This window comes from Leptopilina boulardi, unplaced genomic scaffold (assembly GCF_019393585.1).
Source record: "Leptopilina boulardi isolate dan_hultmark-lab unplaced genomic scaffold, ZJU_Lbou_2.1 LbouV2_327, whole genome shotgun sequence".
Classification (NCBI taxonomy): Eukaryota; Metazoa; Arthropoda; class Insecta; order Hymenoptera; family Figitidae; genus Leptopilina; species Leptopilina boulardi.
In genome coordinates, this window is record NW_026137893.1 from 613262 (window position 1) to 631158 (window position 17897).

General features: G+C 28.7%; 2 protein-coding genes across 3 annotated transcripts in view; one reads left to right on the plus strand and one right to left on the minus strand.

Annotated features, from left to right (window-relative positions):
* The window catches only part of LOC127284996 (deoxynucleoside kinase), a 421619-nt gene extending 415611 nt beyond the window's left edge, over positions 1 to 6008 (minus strand). Inside the window, exon 1 of the mRNA XM_051310752.1 lies at positions 5993 to 6008. The gene's annotated coding sequence lies outside the window, so the exon portion shown is untranslated. The remainder of the gene's footprint in view (positions 1 to 5992) is intronic.
* Positions 1 to 7571, plus strand: part of LOC127284984 (protein patched) — a 51516-nt gene extending 43945 nt beyond the window's left edge. The window contains exons 7-10 of one of the 2 annotated variants that reach the window (XM_051310733.1): positions 696 to 1103; positions 1214 to 3556; positions 3683 to 3794; positions 4272 to 7571. In XM_051310733.1, the coding sequence (XP_051166690.1) occupies positions 696 to 1103; positions 1214 to 3556; positions 3683 to 3794; positions 4272 to 4414 (3006 nt within the window). In that variant the 3' untranslated portion in view covers positions 4415 to 7571. The remainder of the gene's footprint in view (positions 1 to 695; positions 1104 to 1213; positions 3557 to 3682; positions 3795 to 4271) is intronic. The other variant, XM_051310734.1, reaches the window with a different exon arrangement.
* The last annotated feature ends 10326 nt before the right edge of the window (positions 7572 to 17897 follow it).

Here is a 17897-nt window from a genome sequence, read left to right on the forward strand (position 1 = left end):
AATTTTTAAGCAAATTCAAAGCAATTTTTTAAAATACTGTCCGCCTTTTTGAATTTTGAAAAACTAACATCGTAAATAGCGACCCCAAAAACCCCCGGAATGGGAAGTTTGAAGAATTCGGATTATTTTTTTTAATTTTTACGAAAACAATTCGAACTTAATTTGGTTTGTGTAACCTACAGTAAATCCGTAATCTGCATTCTGGTTTTCAAAATTAAATCTGATTAGTTCTAAATTTGTACGAAAACAGTTGAAAATTAATGCGGTTTGTGAAATAATAGTAAATTTGTATTTCAGAATTAAATTCGTAAAGATTAGTTATGAATTTGTAGGAAAACAGTCCGAAATTAATTGTTACAATCTCCACGTTTTTAGATGTACAATTAAAATTAATTGAAGATATTAATATATTACATGGATGAATACTTTCATTAAAATAATTTTTAAACAAAGTTGGTATCAGCCTGGTTCTAAGGAAACTTTCGAACCTTTGTTAAAATATTTAAAATTCTGTTTTGAAATAGATGATATTTCAAACTAAATCTATCTTAATTTTCAATGATTATAATAACAATGCAGCCAATTAATATACAATAAACATAATGTATCTTTATAGTACTCTGTACGAATGGGCTTTGTCCGTATATTTTCAATAAATAACCCTAAAAAGTTACTAAATTTTAATTTCTTTGTAGCCTCCGGATATTGGAACGGAATTGACTGGCGGTTGTTATGGATTTGCAGCGAAGCACATGCACTGGCCAGAGGAATTGGTCGTAGGTGGAGCAAAACACAATAGAACGGGTCACATCATCAAGGCGGAGGCTTTGCAAACTGTTGTTCAATTAATGGGCGAACGAGAATTCTACGACTATATGAATAATCATGCAAGAGTTCGTCTCATTGACTGGTCACAGGAGAAGGCAACAAAAATCCTCGAAACTTGGCAAAGGGCTTTCAGTCGTGAAGTTCAACAACGTTTTGATCTTAATATCACCGAGGACTATAATCACTATGCCTTTAGCACAATCACACTCAATGATATCCTTAAAAAATACAGCGAAGTCAATTACAGCGCCGTTATTATTGGTGGTGCAATTATTGTAAGTATTCCATTTTCTGTTAATTTCCTCGATTATTTTTTGTTTTCTGTTAATTCCTTTGCTTTCTATTAATTTCTTCAATTTATGACAAATTTTGTTTTCTGTTACAGTTCCTATATGTTGGAGTAGTCCTCTATCGTCGCGGTGATCCAGTACGTTCACAATCGGGTATTGGAATTGGTGGCGTAATTCTTGTGTACGCTGCCGAAGCATCGGGATTGGGTTTTTGTGCCATTATTGGAACACCCTTTAATGCAGTGACAACAAAAACATTACCATTTCTCAATGTTGTATTGGCTGTCTCGGATATTTTCCTTCTGACACATACCTACAGTGAATTATCAATGAACGGCGTTCATCGCAGTGAACAAACGGGTGTTATTTTAAAACGTACTGGACTTGCTGTTTTTCTCACTCGACTTTGTTCGGGTGTTGCATTCTTTTCATCATGGTTGATACCAATACCAGCGTTAAGGATTTTTGCACTTCAGGGGGGAATTTTAAATCTTTTTGGGCTTGCGGCAATAATGCTAATATTTCCAGCGATGATGAGTCTCGATTTACGACGTCGACGTTCGGGACGTTCGGATATATTTTGCTGTTGTGTACCATCGGTGTCGACGGAAATAAAAATTCACAATAATAAACTATTAAATAATGTGAAGGCAAAACAGGCTGTGACACGAGCAATACCACCAGAGAGACGTGAGACTTGTACGCAAATTTTAACAACTGATAATCAACAAAATGAATATTGGATCGGTGGTAATGTGATTGATGATGATAAATGTTCTGAGGAGGATAGATTGACAGGATGCTCACAGGATAATTGTCTAAGGTTCTCGTTAACGTGTTGGGTGAGAGAGATTTATGCGCCATTTTTAACAAAACCAATAACAAAAGTAGTGGGAATGGTGCTTTTGGGTTTAATTCTTACAGTTAGTCTTTGGCAAGCAACGCGTGTTAAAGATGGTTTAGATTTAGCTGATATTGCACCGCAAAATTCTGATGAACACGCATTTCTCACTGCTCAGACAAAACATTTTGGTTTCTATAGTATGTTCGCTGTGACTGGCGGTGATATTGAATATCCATATAAACAAAAATTACTACAAGACTATCATGATGCATTTATGAGAGTTAAGAATATTATTAAAAATGACAATGGTGGACTACCGGATTTTTGGTTAAGTCTTTTTAGAAAATGGCTACAAGGATTGCAAACGGCTTTCGATAAGGATTATAAAAAGGGATTAGTGAATGCCGAGGGTTGGCAGAAGAATGCAACGCACGATACAATAATGGCCTATAAACTACTTGTTCAAACTGGTCATGTTGATAATCCAATTGATAAATCGTTGATAAATCAAGTGCGACTTGTTAATTCCGAGGGTATTATTAATCCAAGGGGATTTTATAATTATTTGAGTGCATGGGCATCGAATGATGCACTTGCTTATGGTGCTTCACAGGCAAATATTCGACCAATGCCAAAAGAATGGTTCTTCAGTATTGATCATGAATTGAAAATTGAAAAAAGTTCACCAATTGTTTATGCGCAAATGCCATTTTATTTACATAAACTCACGGACACTGTTCAAATAACACAAATGATACATAGTGTGAGAAAAATTTCCAAACGATTTGAAGAACGTGGATTGCCAAATTTTCCCTCGGGAATACCATTTTTATTTTGGGAACAATATATGGATTTACGAACATGTTTAGCTTATGCATTAGGTGCAGCATTATTTGTCATTACAATAATCACTTCAATTCTTCTAATGAATCTTTGGGCTGTTTTACTTGTACAATTTTATCTCGCTGGAGTTGTTATACAACTTCTTGGTATAATGGGATTATTTAATATTAATCTCAGTGCCGTTCCAGCAGTTCTTCTTATAGTGAGTGTGGGAATATCAATTCCTTTTGTTATTCATTTTTGTTTGGCATTTGTAACGACAATCGGTGGTCGTGATCGACGAACAAAACTTGCATTAGAATATTCATTTGCTCCTGTATTACATGGCGGAATGACGACACTATTGTCTGTAATGATGTTGGCATTTTCGGAATTTGATTTTGTTGTACGTTATTTCTTTTTGATATTATTTTGCGCTGTTATTGTTGGTATGGTGAATGGTTTCTTTTTCTTTCCAATTTTACTATCATTAATTGGACCATCGGCGGAAATAATTCCAAATGAACATCCCGATAGAATATCAACACCAACGCCACCAGCGTCGCCAATTGTTAGACGAATAAAAGCACCGCCAGCGCCGCGACGTTCACATAAAATTGATAATTCACGTGTGCACAATGAAAATTCATTAACAACAATAACAGAGGAACCAAATTCATGGCACAGTACACAGGAGTCGTGTAATATTATTGTTCAACCTGAAGTTAAAGTTGAAACAACAACAACGACATCATCCACGTGTAACAATCAGGTGAGATTATTTGCTATCTTTTTTCTTTTTATTTAAGATTGTCAATAATTTTGATTTTGTGATAATTTTGATGTGGATAAATTTGCATGTCTAACGAGTGTGTTTTTTTTTTGTCTTGACTAACAGAACTGTAGCGGATCTGATTCAAATGGATGTAACACATCATCTGGACCATCAACATCTCATATCACGACTAAAGTCACAGCCACTGCCAACATCAAAGTCGAACTTCACACCAGTGAGTATCAATTCTAAGGAAATATTTAAATTTTAATATCATAAAAAGCCATCAGGGTTGTTATGAAAGATATTTTTATTTTTTCTTACAATTTACCAAATTTTTTATTTAAAAGATTCGAATTTATCCGAATATTAATTTAGCTAAATTCTCATTGGACAGAATTTTAAGTGATTCGAATTTTTAAATCCCAGAATTTCCAATTTACCGAATCTTCATTTATCCGAATTTGTTATTTGATCAACTTCTTAAAACGCCGAATTTTCATTTGTACGAAATTGCAAATGGCCGCCAGAAATTTCGGCGTAAATTTTAAAATTAACCAATCACAATTTTCTTGGTAATTTCTAATTGGTTAATTTTCAAATTTCCGTATTAATTAATTTAGCAACCCTGCAGAGCTTAAGAGACAAATGTTTTTCAGCGTAAAAAAGTTGATTGTACAAAATAATAATTATTCGTTTAATCCAACTGTTGTAGGTGGAATTGATCGTGGGGACAAGTGTCGACACTCAAGTTCCAGCCGAAGGGGCGCTCGCTTTACTACAAATCTTACTGCGGAGTCTTCCAGCTCGAGTTCCGAGCAGGATTCTGACTTCAGTTCGAACAACAAACATTAAAAATGATCGGCAGCTACTGCTCAAGTACCACGCAAAGCGAGAACACACAGAAGGCTGATTAGGTTAGATTTAATAATATTTTTTTTTATCACTTTAAGTAAATTCGACGCAATTTTTTGCTTGTCGATAATTGTTCGACAAGCGAGAAAAAAAGAAAAGAAAAAAAAAAAGAAAAGTATTATTCAAGAAAGAAAATTTCTTTCTTTATTTCAACAATAAAAGTTTCTCTTTTAACGAAAAAAAGGATTTTTTTTAAAGAAAGCTTCAAAAAAAAAAAATTATTGAAATTTTTTTTAGTCATAAAAAATGTGCTTTTTAAGAAGAAACATTTTCTTCAAAACGTAAAATCCTATTACTCAAAAAATAAAGCTTTTATTTAGAAAAAAAATCCCTCAAGAAAAAAAGAAGCTCTCTTTAAATATTCGAAGCTTTTTTTCTAAAAAAAAGAGAAAAATAGAAGAAGAAGTGAAAGTCTCTTTTTCAAAAAAAAAAGAAGCTTTAAAAAAAGAGGTTCAAAACAAAATTGAACAACTTTTGAAAAAAAAAAATGAAACTATTTTGTCAGATATTTTCTGTATGTGCGTTTCTCTGTAAATGAGAAATTTTTTCTGGAACTATACTAGAAAAACGTCGTTATATATTCTTCGATTTTTGGAAGATGTGAGATCAGCTGTTCTTGTTAACGGCGGCCATTTTAAGCGGCACGTGACCAAAAATTACAATTTCCCGTGTTCCGTGATTGTAATTTTTTTTTTTTTGAAAATTAACAAAATTTGCATTTAATGTGAAATATTTTTTTTTAAACAAATTGTATTCAAGTTATAAACATATGTGTGAAAATTTTATCTTTATATTTTTCCTAGGAAAAATATTTTTTTTTGAAAAATAGAAAATTTATGAAAATCAGAAAAAATTTGAATAATTTTTCACAAAAGGCATGCTTGTAAAAATATGCAAATGCCAATTAATTTTTGTTTTAAAGTAATAAATGTAGTAAAAAAAATTTTTTATTCTTTAAAACGAAGAAATTAAATTTTTTAATTTTCTTCACATAAACGTTTACAACTTGAAGTACATTGTCAATTTTTGAAAGCCTATTTTGAACAAATTTTTTGTAAAATAAAAGTTCTTGTGTTGTTTTTTTTTTTTTTTTATTATTATTTTTTCTTTTAATTTTTCCTGTAAATTTCTGAATCTTGAAGAAAGATTTATGTCAACGAAGACCTTGTGAGGTCGAGAAATGTAAATATATTTTAGTTTTTAGAAAGAGGTGCGAAACTAGTTAAAATTTTTGTTACCAATGGCAGTATCGAGTTCGTTTTCAAGGACTTCAGAGTAGAATAGAATTTGTCTGAAAAAAAATAAAATCTCAAACTTAAAACCGTACAGTACTAAATATTCTCGAGAAAAAAAAAATTGCAAAGAATTTTGTGTTTTCTAAAAAGAACCAATGAATTTTTGTTCATATTTAAAAATTATTTTTCCCTCACTTTCCAATTTAATTTAATTAAATAAATCGATATTTCAAAATTTTCATTTTTTAAAAAATTCATATTTTTAAAATTAATAGAAAATATTGGTTGAAAAAAAAATATTTATGTCAATATTTCGGTTTTAGGGTTGCGTTTTCTTTGGCAAAAAGTACTTGAAAGATGTTTGTTTTTTTTTTAAAAATAAAAATGTGAAACTTGTATTATAAAGTGAAAAGGCGTGAAATAAGAATTAAAAAGAAAATAACTAAAGAAAAATGCCATTAAGTGACAGGACTACAAAAAAGAAAATGTAGCACCTTATTTATTTTATGCCAACAATAATGAATGATTGTGACTCGAGTGATTGTAATTTCAAATATATTTATTATTTATTTCATGAATTCTCCTCGATTTTTAATAATGTATTTAAGAATTTGTAAATTTGTATTTATGTCTGCGTAGATAATATAATTTTTTTTTTATATATATATATAAATGAATTTTAAAGACGATACTTAATTTAATGAAATAAGTGTCCTTAGGCCGAATCGTACCTCTAAATGTAAAAAGTTGTAATTTTATAATTCTTTTTTTTTTTTTTGTTTTTTCGAAAAAAAATCGACATTAATGTTTGTCGTAAGCCGTAGAAGAAGAAGAAAAACTACTTTATACAAAGTCATTGTATACAAAATTAGTGTCTAAGAGTGGTATTTAAAAAAAGGGACCACATCAAATTTTTGAAAAATTAATAATTACAATATAGATTATATTTTAATCAAATTAAATTTTTGTTGTTCCATTTATTGAGGCAGTTTTATCGTTAGAATTTCTAGTCTTTAATTTATCAGTTAATTTTTCCATCAAAGATCATTTCTTGGCAAAGTTTAATTAATTTTTTCATTTAAAAAACGCAAAAAAAATTCCGTTTTGTCTAAAAAAAAAAAAAAAAATTCAAGAAATGAAAAACCGAAAAATAGAGAGAAAAAAAAAACAAATTTCTCTTGACTGATTATTATTATATTAGAAAATTGTCGAATATTTATGAGAAAGACAAAAAAAAAAAAAAACAAGATTAATTGTTATTATTGTATATTGTCTCGAAGTTTTGAATTTTAATCTATTTTAGTTATATAAAATATTTATAAAATTCATTGTTCGAGAAAATAAAGATTTTAGATAGGAATTTAAAGCTTTAAAATCTATAAAGTATTTTTGCAAAATGAATTTTTCATTAGGTGATTCATTAATAATTGCGATTCATTTAAATATAAATTTAAATTAAAATGAATTTTTAAAAAAAGTAAATATATATATATATATGAAAATAAATTTACGAAATATGAACATTTTTATGAAATTTATTAATAATGCGAAATATGAATTTTAGTAAAGAAAAAAATTGAAAATTGCTTTTTGGAAATTTGAAGTGGTTCTAATCAAAGAGCTGTCCTATGTTAAACTTTAAAACTATGTATTATAGAAACCAGAGAGCGATTTTTTTTTAATTCAAGAAGGAAATAGTCAATATCTACCTTCACTAAGCCGGTTAAGTTGCACCATGACTTAATATTTTAATTAATTCAATATGGAAGGTAATTATTTTTACGAATCGATGATACGGAGAGTTAATAATTGTATAATGCATTCAAATTTTTTTTGTACATAAATATATCGACATTGTAATAAAAAAAAATCTTTTATTTATTTTAATATTCCCAATCATTTCCAAATTTGAAGAAACATTTACTTCTGAAAATTAATTTAATTTTCTTTATCTAATTGAATTCAACACAATTTTTCAAGCATTGATAGACGAAATTTTTTTTTACTATTTGCCAAAAAATGTGAAATAAAAAATAATAATTTTTATTATTCAGATTTCAAAAAATTTTTGAAAAAGTAATTAAAATTTTTAAAAATCTTGTTTCTTGAGAAATTTATAAAATATATTTTGATAACTATAAAATTTACTCTATACACAACATGCAGTCGGGTTTAAAGCTGTGTTGACATTAGATGTAATATTATATAATTGAATTTACTTTTGATAATAATGGGAGGTAAAATGGGTAAACTCATAAAAAATTCAAACCAAAGTGTAGTGTCTACTGAAAGAATATAATTTCCACATAACTGTAATCTACTTACATTCGCTGGATTCTATCATTCTCCAAATTGGCCAATTTTAGGAATAATTCCACACAATGAGGAAAAATGAAATACCCAGTATTCGGTCACTTTGATATAATTGGAATATAGTTAATTTATAGTTTAATTAAATTAATATTAAAAGTTTACGAATTATTTCTACATATAGGTATATTTTAAAATGTAAATTTTATTAATTATTACCAGTAGTTTATTTTATCTGATAATGGAAAGAAAAATTACCCCCAGATAGCACCAAAGTTTGCAAGAAGTTAACAGCCATAAGATCGGAACTTAACACTGTTAACTACCCGTTAACTTCCCAGAAGCTTTAAATGGAGGCGCATGATTTTTCCCAAAAAATTAAAAAGGTCGAAAATTTAATTGATCGAATTACATTAAGTCGATATTTTATTTGAACGAAATTCTAAATGATCGATATTTAAAATGGTCAACATTTTATTTGGTCGATATTTTGTTTATTCAAAATTCTAAATGATCAATATATAAAGTGGTCAACAATTTATTTAGTCGATATTTTATTTGGTCGAAATTTTAAATGGTCAATATTTAAAATGGTCGACATTTTATTTAGTCGATATTTTATTTGATCGAAAATCTAAATGGTCGATATTTAAAGTGGTCGACAGCTAAACAAATGTCGAGCTTTTAAAATATCGACCAAATTAAATTTCGATGGATATAAAATTCGATGCTTCTAAATTTCTATCATTTAGAATATCGAACAAATAAAATATCGACCACTTTAAATGTGGATCATTTAGAATATCGACTAAACAAAATATCGAACTAATAAAATTTCGACCACTTTAAATGTCGATCATTTAAAATTTCGACCAAATAAAATATCGTCTAAATAAAATGTCGACCATTTTAAATATCGATCATTTAGAATTACGGTCAAATAAAATCTCGACTAAATAAAATGTCGACTTTCAAAACTATCGTTCTTTTAGAATTTCGACCAAATAAAATATCGACTTAAAGTAATTCGATCAATTAAAATTTCGAACTTTTTAATTTTTGGGAAAAATCATGCGCCTCTTCAAATGTCCTAAGAGTTTAAGTTAATACACTGCATATATGTATAATAACAATCAATTTCGAGACAATCGGTAAGTTTCATTTATGGGTAGTGTCACTTTTGTTATAAGTCAGCAAAATTATTATTGTAATGAAAGAATAAAGACTTTTATATAATTATTAAAAGAAGAAATTTTAATTGATGATTCCAGAGAAATTTTATATCTGTAATAATTACCGATTTATATGTATTAATTTCAGCATCGTATGCAAAATATGTATTATTAAATTTACAATCACTTTGAGTGTATTAAAATTGAAGAGTTTAATAAGAAAGTGAAGAAAATTTATTATCTCTATAAAAATTTATTGTAGGTACAAATTATTTTTTAAAATAACAATTCGTATTGTACAATATTAGTACACACACAAAAACTGTTAACTGAAATTAAGAATATATTAGTGGCGCATATTTAAGAATATTTTATATACTTAAACTCAGTATACATTATTCTTAAAATAAGAATGTAACTCCAGGTTAACCGTGTCAACAAATTTTCATTAATTTTCTAAAATTTTAAAACTTTTATGAAAATCTGTAGTTTATAATAAAACAAAAAAACACTTTTAACCGATTTTTGAAATGTTCAATTTTTGATAGTTTTTTTTGCATAAACAATATTTTACAATATTTTAAATAAAAACTAATAACTCAACAACCGTTAGCAATAAATTAATGAAACTTATACTGATTATATAAAAAATTACCCTTTTTTCAATGAATATAATTGCAAAATTGTAAACCTAAAAATTCGATATTTTTAATAACAATTTTATAAACAATTTACATTATTTATGTGTTCTACCTCTCTGAATCTACCCCTCTTTAAGTACCAAAAAGAAAAAATTTTTATTTTCCACTAGAAGTGTATTAAACAAATTTTTTATTGTGACGCACGCCAAGCGGCGCACCATATTACCGTGAGAAGGGTTGTGAATTTGTGAATTTACTTATTATTTTAATTTAAAATTATATAATATATAAAAATAACTTAATTTAAGCAATAACATGTGTCACTGAATAAGTTGATTTTGAAAAAATTTTAAATTCAAGTGTTATCTTGTTTTTTTGGGAAACTTGGTGATATTGCCGTGTATTTTTGATCGGAACAAAAAAAATTCTTGCACTTATCTCGAAAGTAATAATCTAAGTTTATTTTAATGTACGAAATATAAAACAATTATACTTATCCCTTGTGTGCCTGAGCTGGGTCCCTCGGACCCAAACAACTTTTTGCTTCCTCGTGGAGGAAGCTATGTAGTCCTTTCGTTTATAAAATTTTTAAAAATGGTGAAAACAAATTTTCCTCTATATAGAAACATGTTATATGAGATCCTGATCAATTGTCCGGATGTATGTATGTGTGTGTGTATGTGTGTGTGGATAGTTTTTGTGAACACGATATCTTTAACAGGTTTTAATGGATTTGGGTAAAATTTGGTAGGCTTATTTAATACATTAATCTCTCAAAAATGACGAGAGGATTTTTAAAAATACCCCAAAAAAAAATTTTATCGTCTTTTTTCCAAAAATTTTTTTTTAATTGAAAAATTTAAGGTAATATATAATATAATCGTCTTCTTTATGTCAAGATGAATCGATTGATATATAGATTTGATTGAAATTTAAAGAATTAATGAAAGTTAAAAAATCAAAAATTCTCATATTAGCTAAAAAATGATGTGTTTATTTAAATTCATGTTTATATATGAAATAATTTTATTCCCTGCATTGAAACGAATTGGTTGGTATATATAAAGTATAGATTTGATTGAAAATTTGAGAATTAATAAAAATTGAAAAATCGAAAATTCATATTTTAGCTAAAAAATTTTGTGTTTTTTTAAAATTCAAGTTGATGAATAAAATAATTGTATTCCTTGCATTAAAACGAATCGATTCGTATATATAAAGTTTATTTACACTCAAAATTAATTAAAATTTTCTTTATTTTTCAAAAAATTTAATTAATTTAAAACATTTTTAACTCGAAATTTTTTAAATCGATCAATTGAATTGGACAAATTCATTGCTTCCTTCACGAGGAAGCGAATTTTTTGCTTCACATAATGAGGAAGCATAATGTTTATGAAATAAACATAAAGGACCCCCTTCTTGTTTTTCATGTACTTCAACATATTCGTTTGAAAATCGTTACTCGGCGGTTTTCGGGGTCGCTGATTACGAATCCGGTGTTCTTTTTACAAAATTCAAAATGTCCGACCCAATATGGCGGAAGAATTTTAAAAAAATCGTTCGGTATCGCTTGAAAATAGTTACTCGGGGGTTTTTGGGGTCGCTGATTACAAATCTGATATTAGTAAATTGTATACAAATATTGATTTTTAATTTTCCTGTAAGTATTTTCAAACGAATTCGAACGATTATTTAAAATATCATCCTCTATACTAGATCTGCCATTTTGAATTTTGAAAAACGGACACCGGATTCTTTATCAGCGACCTCAAAGACCCCCGAGTAACGATTTTCAAGCAAATAGTATGTTTAATTTTTTTAAAATTTGTCCACCATATTGGATCCGCCATTTTGAATATTGAAAAACTGACTTTAAATTCGAAATTAGCGATCTCGAAAACCCCTGAGTAACGATTTTCAAACAAATATGTTTAATTTTTGAAAATTCGTCCACCATATTCGATCCGCCATTTTGAATTTTCCAAATCTGACGGCTGATTTGTAATCAGCGACCCAAAAAACCTAAGAATACCCAGTAATACTTAAATTAAATTAATTACTTTTTTTGTACTGAACACTCAAATTTGCCCTGTCGAAAAAGGTGTCACAACACGACTTTTTGTCGGCTATTTATGTACCCTATAGAGTGTTAAAAGACTAAATATTTTTTGCAATTATATTTACAAAATATTACAATTATTATAATTTAGAATTAAAATATTGAATATCCTGCTATTAAATCTTGTTTCATTAATTTATTGCAAACGGTAGTTGAGTTATTAAGTTTTCTTTAAAATTTTGTAAAATTTTGTTTATGCAAAAAAAAACAAAAATTTAAAATTTCAAAAAATGGTTAAAAGAGTTTTTTTATTTTATTATAAACTACATATTTTCATAAAAGTTTTAACATTTTAGAAAATCAATGAAAATTTGTTGACACAGTTGACCTCGAGTTACTCATATATATATATATATATATATATATATATATATATATATATATATATATATATACTTAATTTATAAGTATAAAATATTGTTAAATATGCACCACGAAAATCTAAAAATCTTGCAAACCATTGGAATATTAATTTTTTAATTTTACTGATTTTCCATCATTGCTGAAATCTTGGAAATCATATAGGAAATCAATTTCTTAATTTCCTGATTTTCAAACATTATTAAAATCATGCGAACAATGGAAAAAAAATTTTTTAATTAATGGATTTTTAACCATTCTTAAAGTTTTGCGAACCATGGTATAAAATTTTTTTTAATATTACGGTTTTCGGACTATTGCTAAACCTGTTTTATTATTAGTCGGTAATGTGGATTTCTGTGTCGGTAATTTATTATATCATTTTCGTGTTTTACCGATAGTCGTTAATGTACATTTCTATATCGGTAATTATTTATATCGTCATTTTCCTGTTTTACCAACAGTCGGTAATGTAGATTCCTATGTCGGTAATTTTTTATATCGACTTTTTCTGTTTTACTGACATAGTAATCTACATTACCGACTGTCGGTAAAACAGGGAAATGACGATATAAAAAATTACTGACTGTAGGTAAAACAGGAAAATGACGATATAAAAAATTACCTACATTCACTGAAAAAAAGTTAGTGGACAGAGTTCCTCTCAGCATAGAACTGTTACGTTAAATAAATGCAAGTCTTTCACTTTTGGGTGATTCTTTCGCCTTTCTGAGCGAACGAATCGACTTTGCGTAATTTGCGGACATTTAGGACTTGAACTAAAGTGGCGCCGCTCATCTATGAGTGTCTTAACTGTTAAGCCAAACCTTTTTCAATGTAGAAATATACATTGCCGACAGTGGGTAAAACAGGAAAATGACAATATAAAAATTACTGACCGTCGGTAAAACAGGAAAGTGACGATATAAAAAATTCCCTACATAGAAATGTACATTATTGACTGTCGGTAAAACAGGAAAATGGCGATTTATTTGTTAAAATAATAATTATATGACTAATATTCCTTTCATTATTATAGCATAAATTAATAAACGCAGTAAAATTTTTAAAAGTAGCGGCACATTTGTTGGACTTTTCTATTTTATGTGTTTCTACGAAGTATTTTTAAGTTATTTCAAAATTCTGACATAATAGGATGAAAGAGATAGTGGATTTGTTTCAGCGACTCCAAAAACGTATAATAAACATGATCAGAAGCCCAGAATTGGATTAGTTTTGTATTTTTTGTGTTCCAGCAAATGTTTTTTTGAGGTTATGTCAAAATCCTGAAGTATTGGGGTAAAATGGACAGTGGATTCGGTTTCAGCGACCCCGAGAACGTTTAATTGGCGATTCAAACAGCTACACTAGCGCCACAGTTGAACTAATTTAGGCGTGACTCGCTCTGTAGCACTCCATGTGTTTTAAATTATTTTTTTTTATTTAACGCTTAAAAATAATTTTACAAACGCAATAAAAATATCAGAATAATTAAATAATTTGAAATAAACTGTCAAAACAGAGACTGCTTTAGAGCGAGTCACGCCTAAATTAGTTCAACTGTGGCGCTAGTGTAGCTGTTTGAATCGCCAATAAACATGTTCTGAATTCTAGAGATGAATTATTTTTATAAATTTAGAGTACTTCAAAATAAACTTGGTTGTATCTTTTTCTATTGCAACGTTTTGATGCACATAAGTTATATCAAAAAGAGATCGTTTTGTGTATCATTTTTAGAAATGATACACGAAACGGTCTCATTTTTTGATGCAAAAAATTTAATCAATTTATATCAATCATGGCCAAATTGTATCGACTCAAAATTAAACGAATTTTTTTCAGATATTTTGGTAATAGTACAATTGCGGAGACCATTTCACTATTTAATTTGAAAATGAAAATAACAGAAAATCAAAGACAATGTGCAATTCGATAATTAAAAAGTGGCAGCTTATAAACATAACCTAAAATGCATGAGAAAAAATTTGTCGATAAAATCAATATAGCCGAGCTTTTTAGAAGGTAGATGGCAGCACTCATCTATTTTCTTTCTTTAAATTTTTTCTGAATCGTTTTTATAAAAAGCAAAACTGCCATCTACCTTCTAAAAAGCTCGGCTATATTGATTTTATCGACAAATTTTTTCTCATGCATTTTAGGTTATGTTTATAAGCTGTCACTTTTTAATTATCGAATTGCACATTGTTTTTGATTTTCTGTTATTTTCATTTTTAAATTAAATAGTGAAATGGTCTCCGCAATTGTACTATTACCAAAATATCTGAAAAAAATTCGTTTAATTTTGAGTAGATTCAATTCAGCCATGATTGATATAAATTGATTAAATTTTTTGCATCAAAAAATGAGACCGTTTCGTGTATCATTTCTAAAAATTATACATAAAACGATCTCTTTTTGATATAACTTATGTGCATCAAAACGTTGCAAAGATTTGATGCAATTTTTGGTCTCAATTTGATACTTTTAGGAAAACTGTGACCTCCGTGAAGTTAGCACAAAACTTTAATAAATATCAATTTTTTTTAATGGAATCGTTTGGTAATCGTATGGTAGCGTTTGGTAATCGTGTTTGGTTGTTTGGTAGCGAATAATTAAAAAATTATTTAAATTTTAAGTTTTGAGTTCTAATTTCACGCTAGCACGACATTTAAAGAATTTCACGAATATTCTTGTTGGAAACGTTTGGTAATCGTTTGGTAGTTATTGGTAATCACTTTCTGACGTTTGGTAGTGTAAATTTCTGTTCAAAATTAATTAAAAAGAAAAATGAAAAAACTAAGCAGTGACATACTGCGCATGCGCAAAAACGAGCAACCATATTGCTTTGGCGCTAAATTCAAAAAAAAATACATTGCATAAACCTTTAAAACATGTGCTAATATGAAAAATTTTTTTTTAACTATAATCATTGTCTCATTACACCTCAACTACCAACGATGATTAGTAGTCCTCAATAAACGTTTAGTAATTAATTTCTGATTGTTTATTAATTTTTTTAAATAAACCACCATTCAATTTTCGCCGAGTCCTACTACCAGTATGGTTGTTTTACGAAAAAATTGATTTGTATTGACTCGTATACCTTCCCTGAGGTTTGGTAGTCCACAATAAACGTTTGGTAATTAATTTCTGATTGTTTATTAATTTTTTAAATAAACCACCATTCAATTTCCTTCGAGTGCTACTACCAGTATGGTTGTTTTACGAAAAAATTGATTTGTATTGACTCGTATACCCTCCCTGATGATTGGTAGTCCACAATAAACGTTTGGTAATTAATTTCTGATTGTTAATTAATTTTTATAAATAAACCACCATTTAATTTTCTCCATGTGCTACAACCAGTATAGTTGTTTTACGAAAAAATTGATTGGTATTGACTCGTATACCTTCCCTGAGGATTGGTAGTCCACAATAAACGTTTGGTAATTAATTTCTGATTGTTTATTAATTTTTTTAAATAAACATGAAACATTTTTTATTCTTATATTTCAAATGAGCAATGTTTTCATAAGTTGGACGATTTTTCTTATAGTATTTTCAGGCATTATCAGTTTAAATGGAACAACGCATATTCTTTGTGTTACATACATTTAGATGTAATTGTTAAAATTTTTTTAAAATAGATAACTATAAAAAAATTTATTCAACTTCATTTCGATGGCTCCGAACGACACTATCTCAACTCTAGCAAGCTCCTGTATTTTGTAGTAACTCTGGCGTGCTTCTGTACTTTGTGGTAACTAGATACGATATTCTGCAGAGGTAACACAAAATACAGAAGCGCGTCAGAGTTACTATAAAATACAGAAGCTCGCTAGAGTTAAGATAGTATCGTTCGGAACCATCGATATAATAATATTTTTACGACTTATTATTAAATAGTAGTGACGTAGAACAGCCTTTTTTGTAACACATATCGAGTCTTTACTTTGTCTTTCGAAAAGTACCTAATATTTTCAAAAAAATAAATGTATTGATAAATATATACAGCTGCTGTTGGTTTGACCCTCATAACACCAGGATATTGTGGATATCCCTGGGACGTCCTAAGGATATTTACCGACTTTTGGCGGTTTGGATATTTCTGGGATATCCATGGACGTCTCAGGGATATCCTATGGACATCCAAACCGCCAAAAGTCGGTGGATATCCATAGGACGTCGCAGGGATATCCACAATATCCCGGTGTTATGAGGGGAAGATCTCAGTTGTTTGCAAACAGTGATTTTGGAAGTACAGACGTGACTTCATGTAAAAATATAATTTTTACAACTTATTATTAAATATTAGTAACGTAGAACAGCCTTTTTTGTAACACATATCGAGTGTTCACTTTGTCTCCCGAAAACTACTTAATATTTATAAAAAAAGTAATGTATTGATAAATATATACAGCTGCCTTTGGTTGGAACATTTCACTTTTTTGCAAAAAGTGATTTTGGAAGTACAGTCGTGACTTCATGTAAAAATATAATTTTTGCAACTTATTATTAAATATTAGTAACGTAGAACAGCCTTTTTTGTTACACATATCGAGTGTTCACTTTGTCTCTCGAAAACTACTTAATATTTATAAAAAATTAATGTATTGATAAATATATACAGCTGCCTTTGGTTTGAACATTTCACTTTTTTGCAAAAAGTGATTTTGGAAGTACCGTCGTGACTTCAAGTAAAAATTTAATTTTTACAACTTATTATTAAATAGTAGTCACGTAGAACAGCCTTTTTTGTAACACATATCGTGTGCTCACTTTGTCTTTCGAAAAGTACTTAATATTTATAAAAAAAATAAATGTATTGATAAGTATAAAATCGAATATTTGAAGAAACGTGTAGCATTCTTATTGTTCTTGCTTAAAATATATTGCTGCTGATGGTTTGATAATCTCATTTTGTTTGCAAAATGTGACTTTCGAAGAACAGTCGTTATATGCTTCCCATCGACCGTTCAATCTCCTGCATCTTGCTATGTAATGAGCTCCATGATGAGAAATGATGCCTCCTAGTCTAAATTAAAATATTCATTTTTTAAATTCTTGTTAATTTTAAATCTTTAAATGGTAACTTGTCTTTTAAACATGCAATATTAAGGAAAAGAAAACATACCTTAATGTTTCTCCGTGAAAATTTATGGTAATAGGAAAATCTTGAAGTTTGCGCAGTAAGGTTTCTCTGATGTTTGTTGATTTTCTCACGTCTAGTTCTATAAAAAGATGAGCATTGACAATAATCCTCGATGAAACACTGACTCCACAACCATCTTGTTTACACAATATTGAACTCCTCTGCAATTGTGTAATGATTCCACTTTCCAAATTTTTGTACCCTTGCTCTTCAATGATTTTATGTTTTACCATAGCCGATGCAATCCCTTCAATGGTGAAATGCCCGCAGGCATAAACAGTTTTCATGTAGTAACTGGGCTCCGATTCCATTATCCAGTTCCACATTTCAGTAACATTGCCGAAAAGATCTTTGATTATTAACGCACTTTGTTTTTCGTTGAGTTCTTTTTCTTCTCCTCTTTGAGGCTGTCCTTTAATAAAAAGCATCGT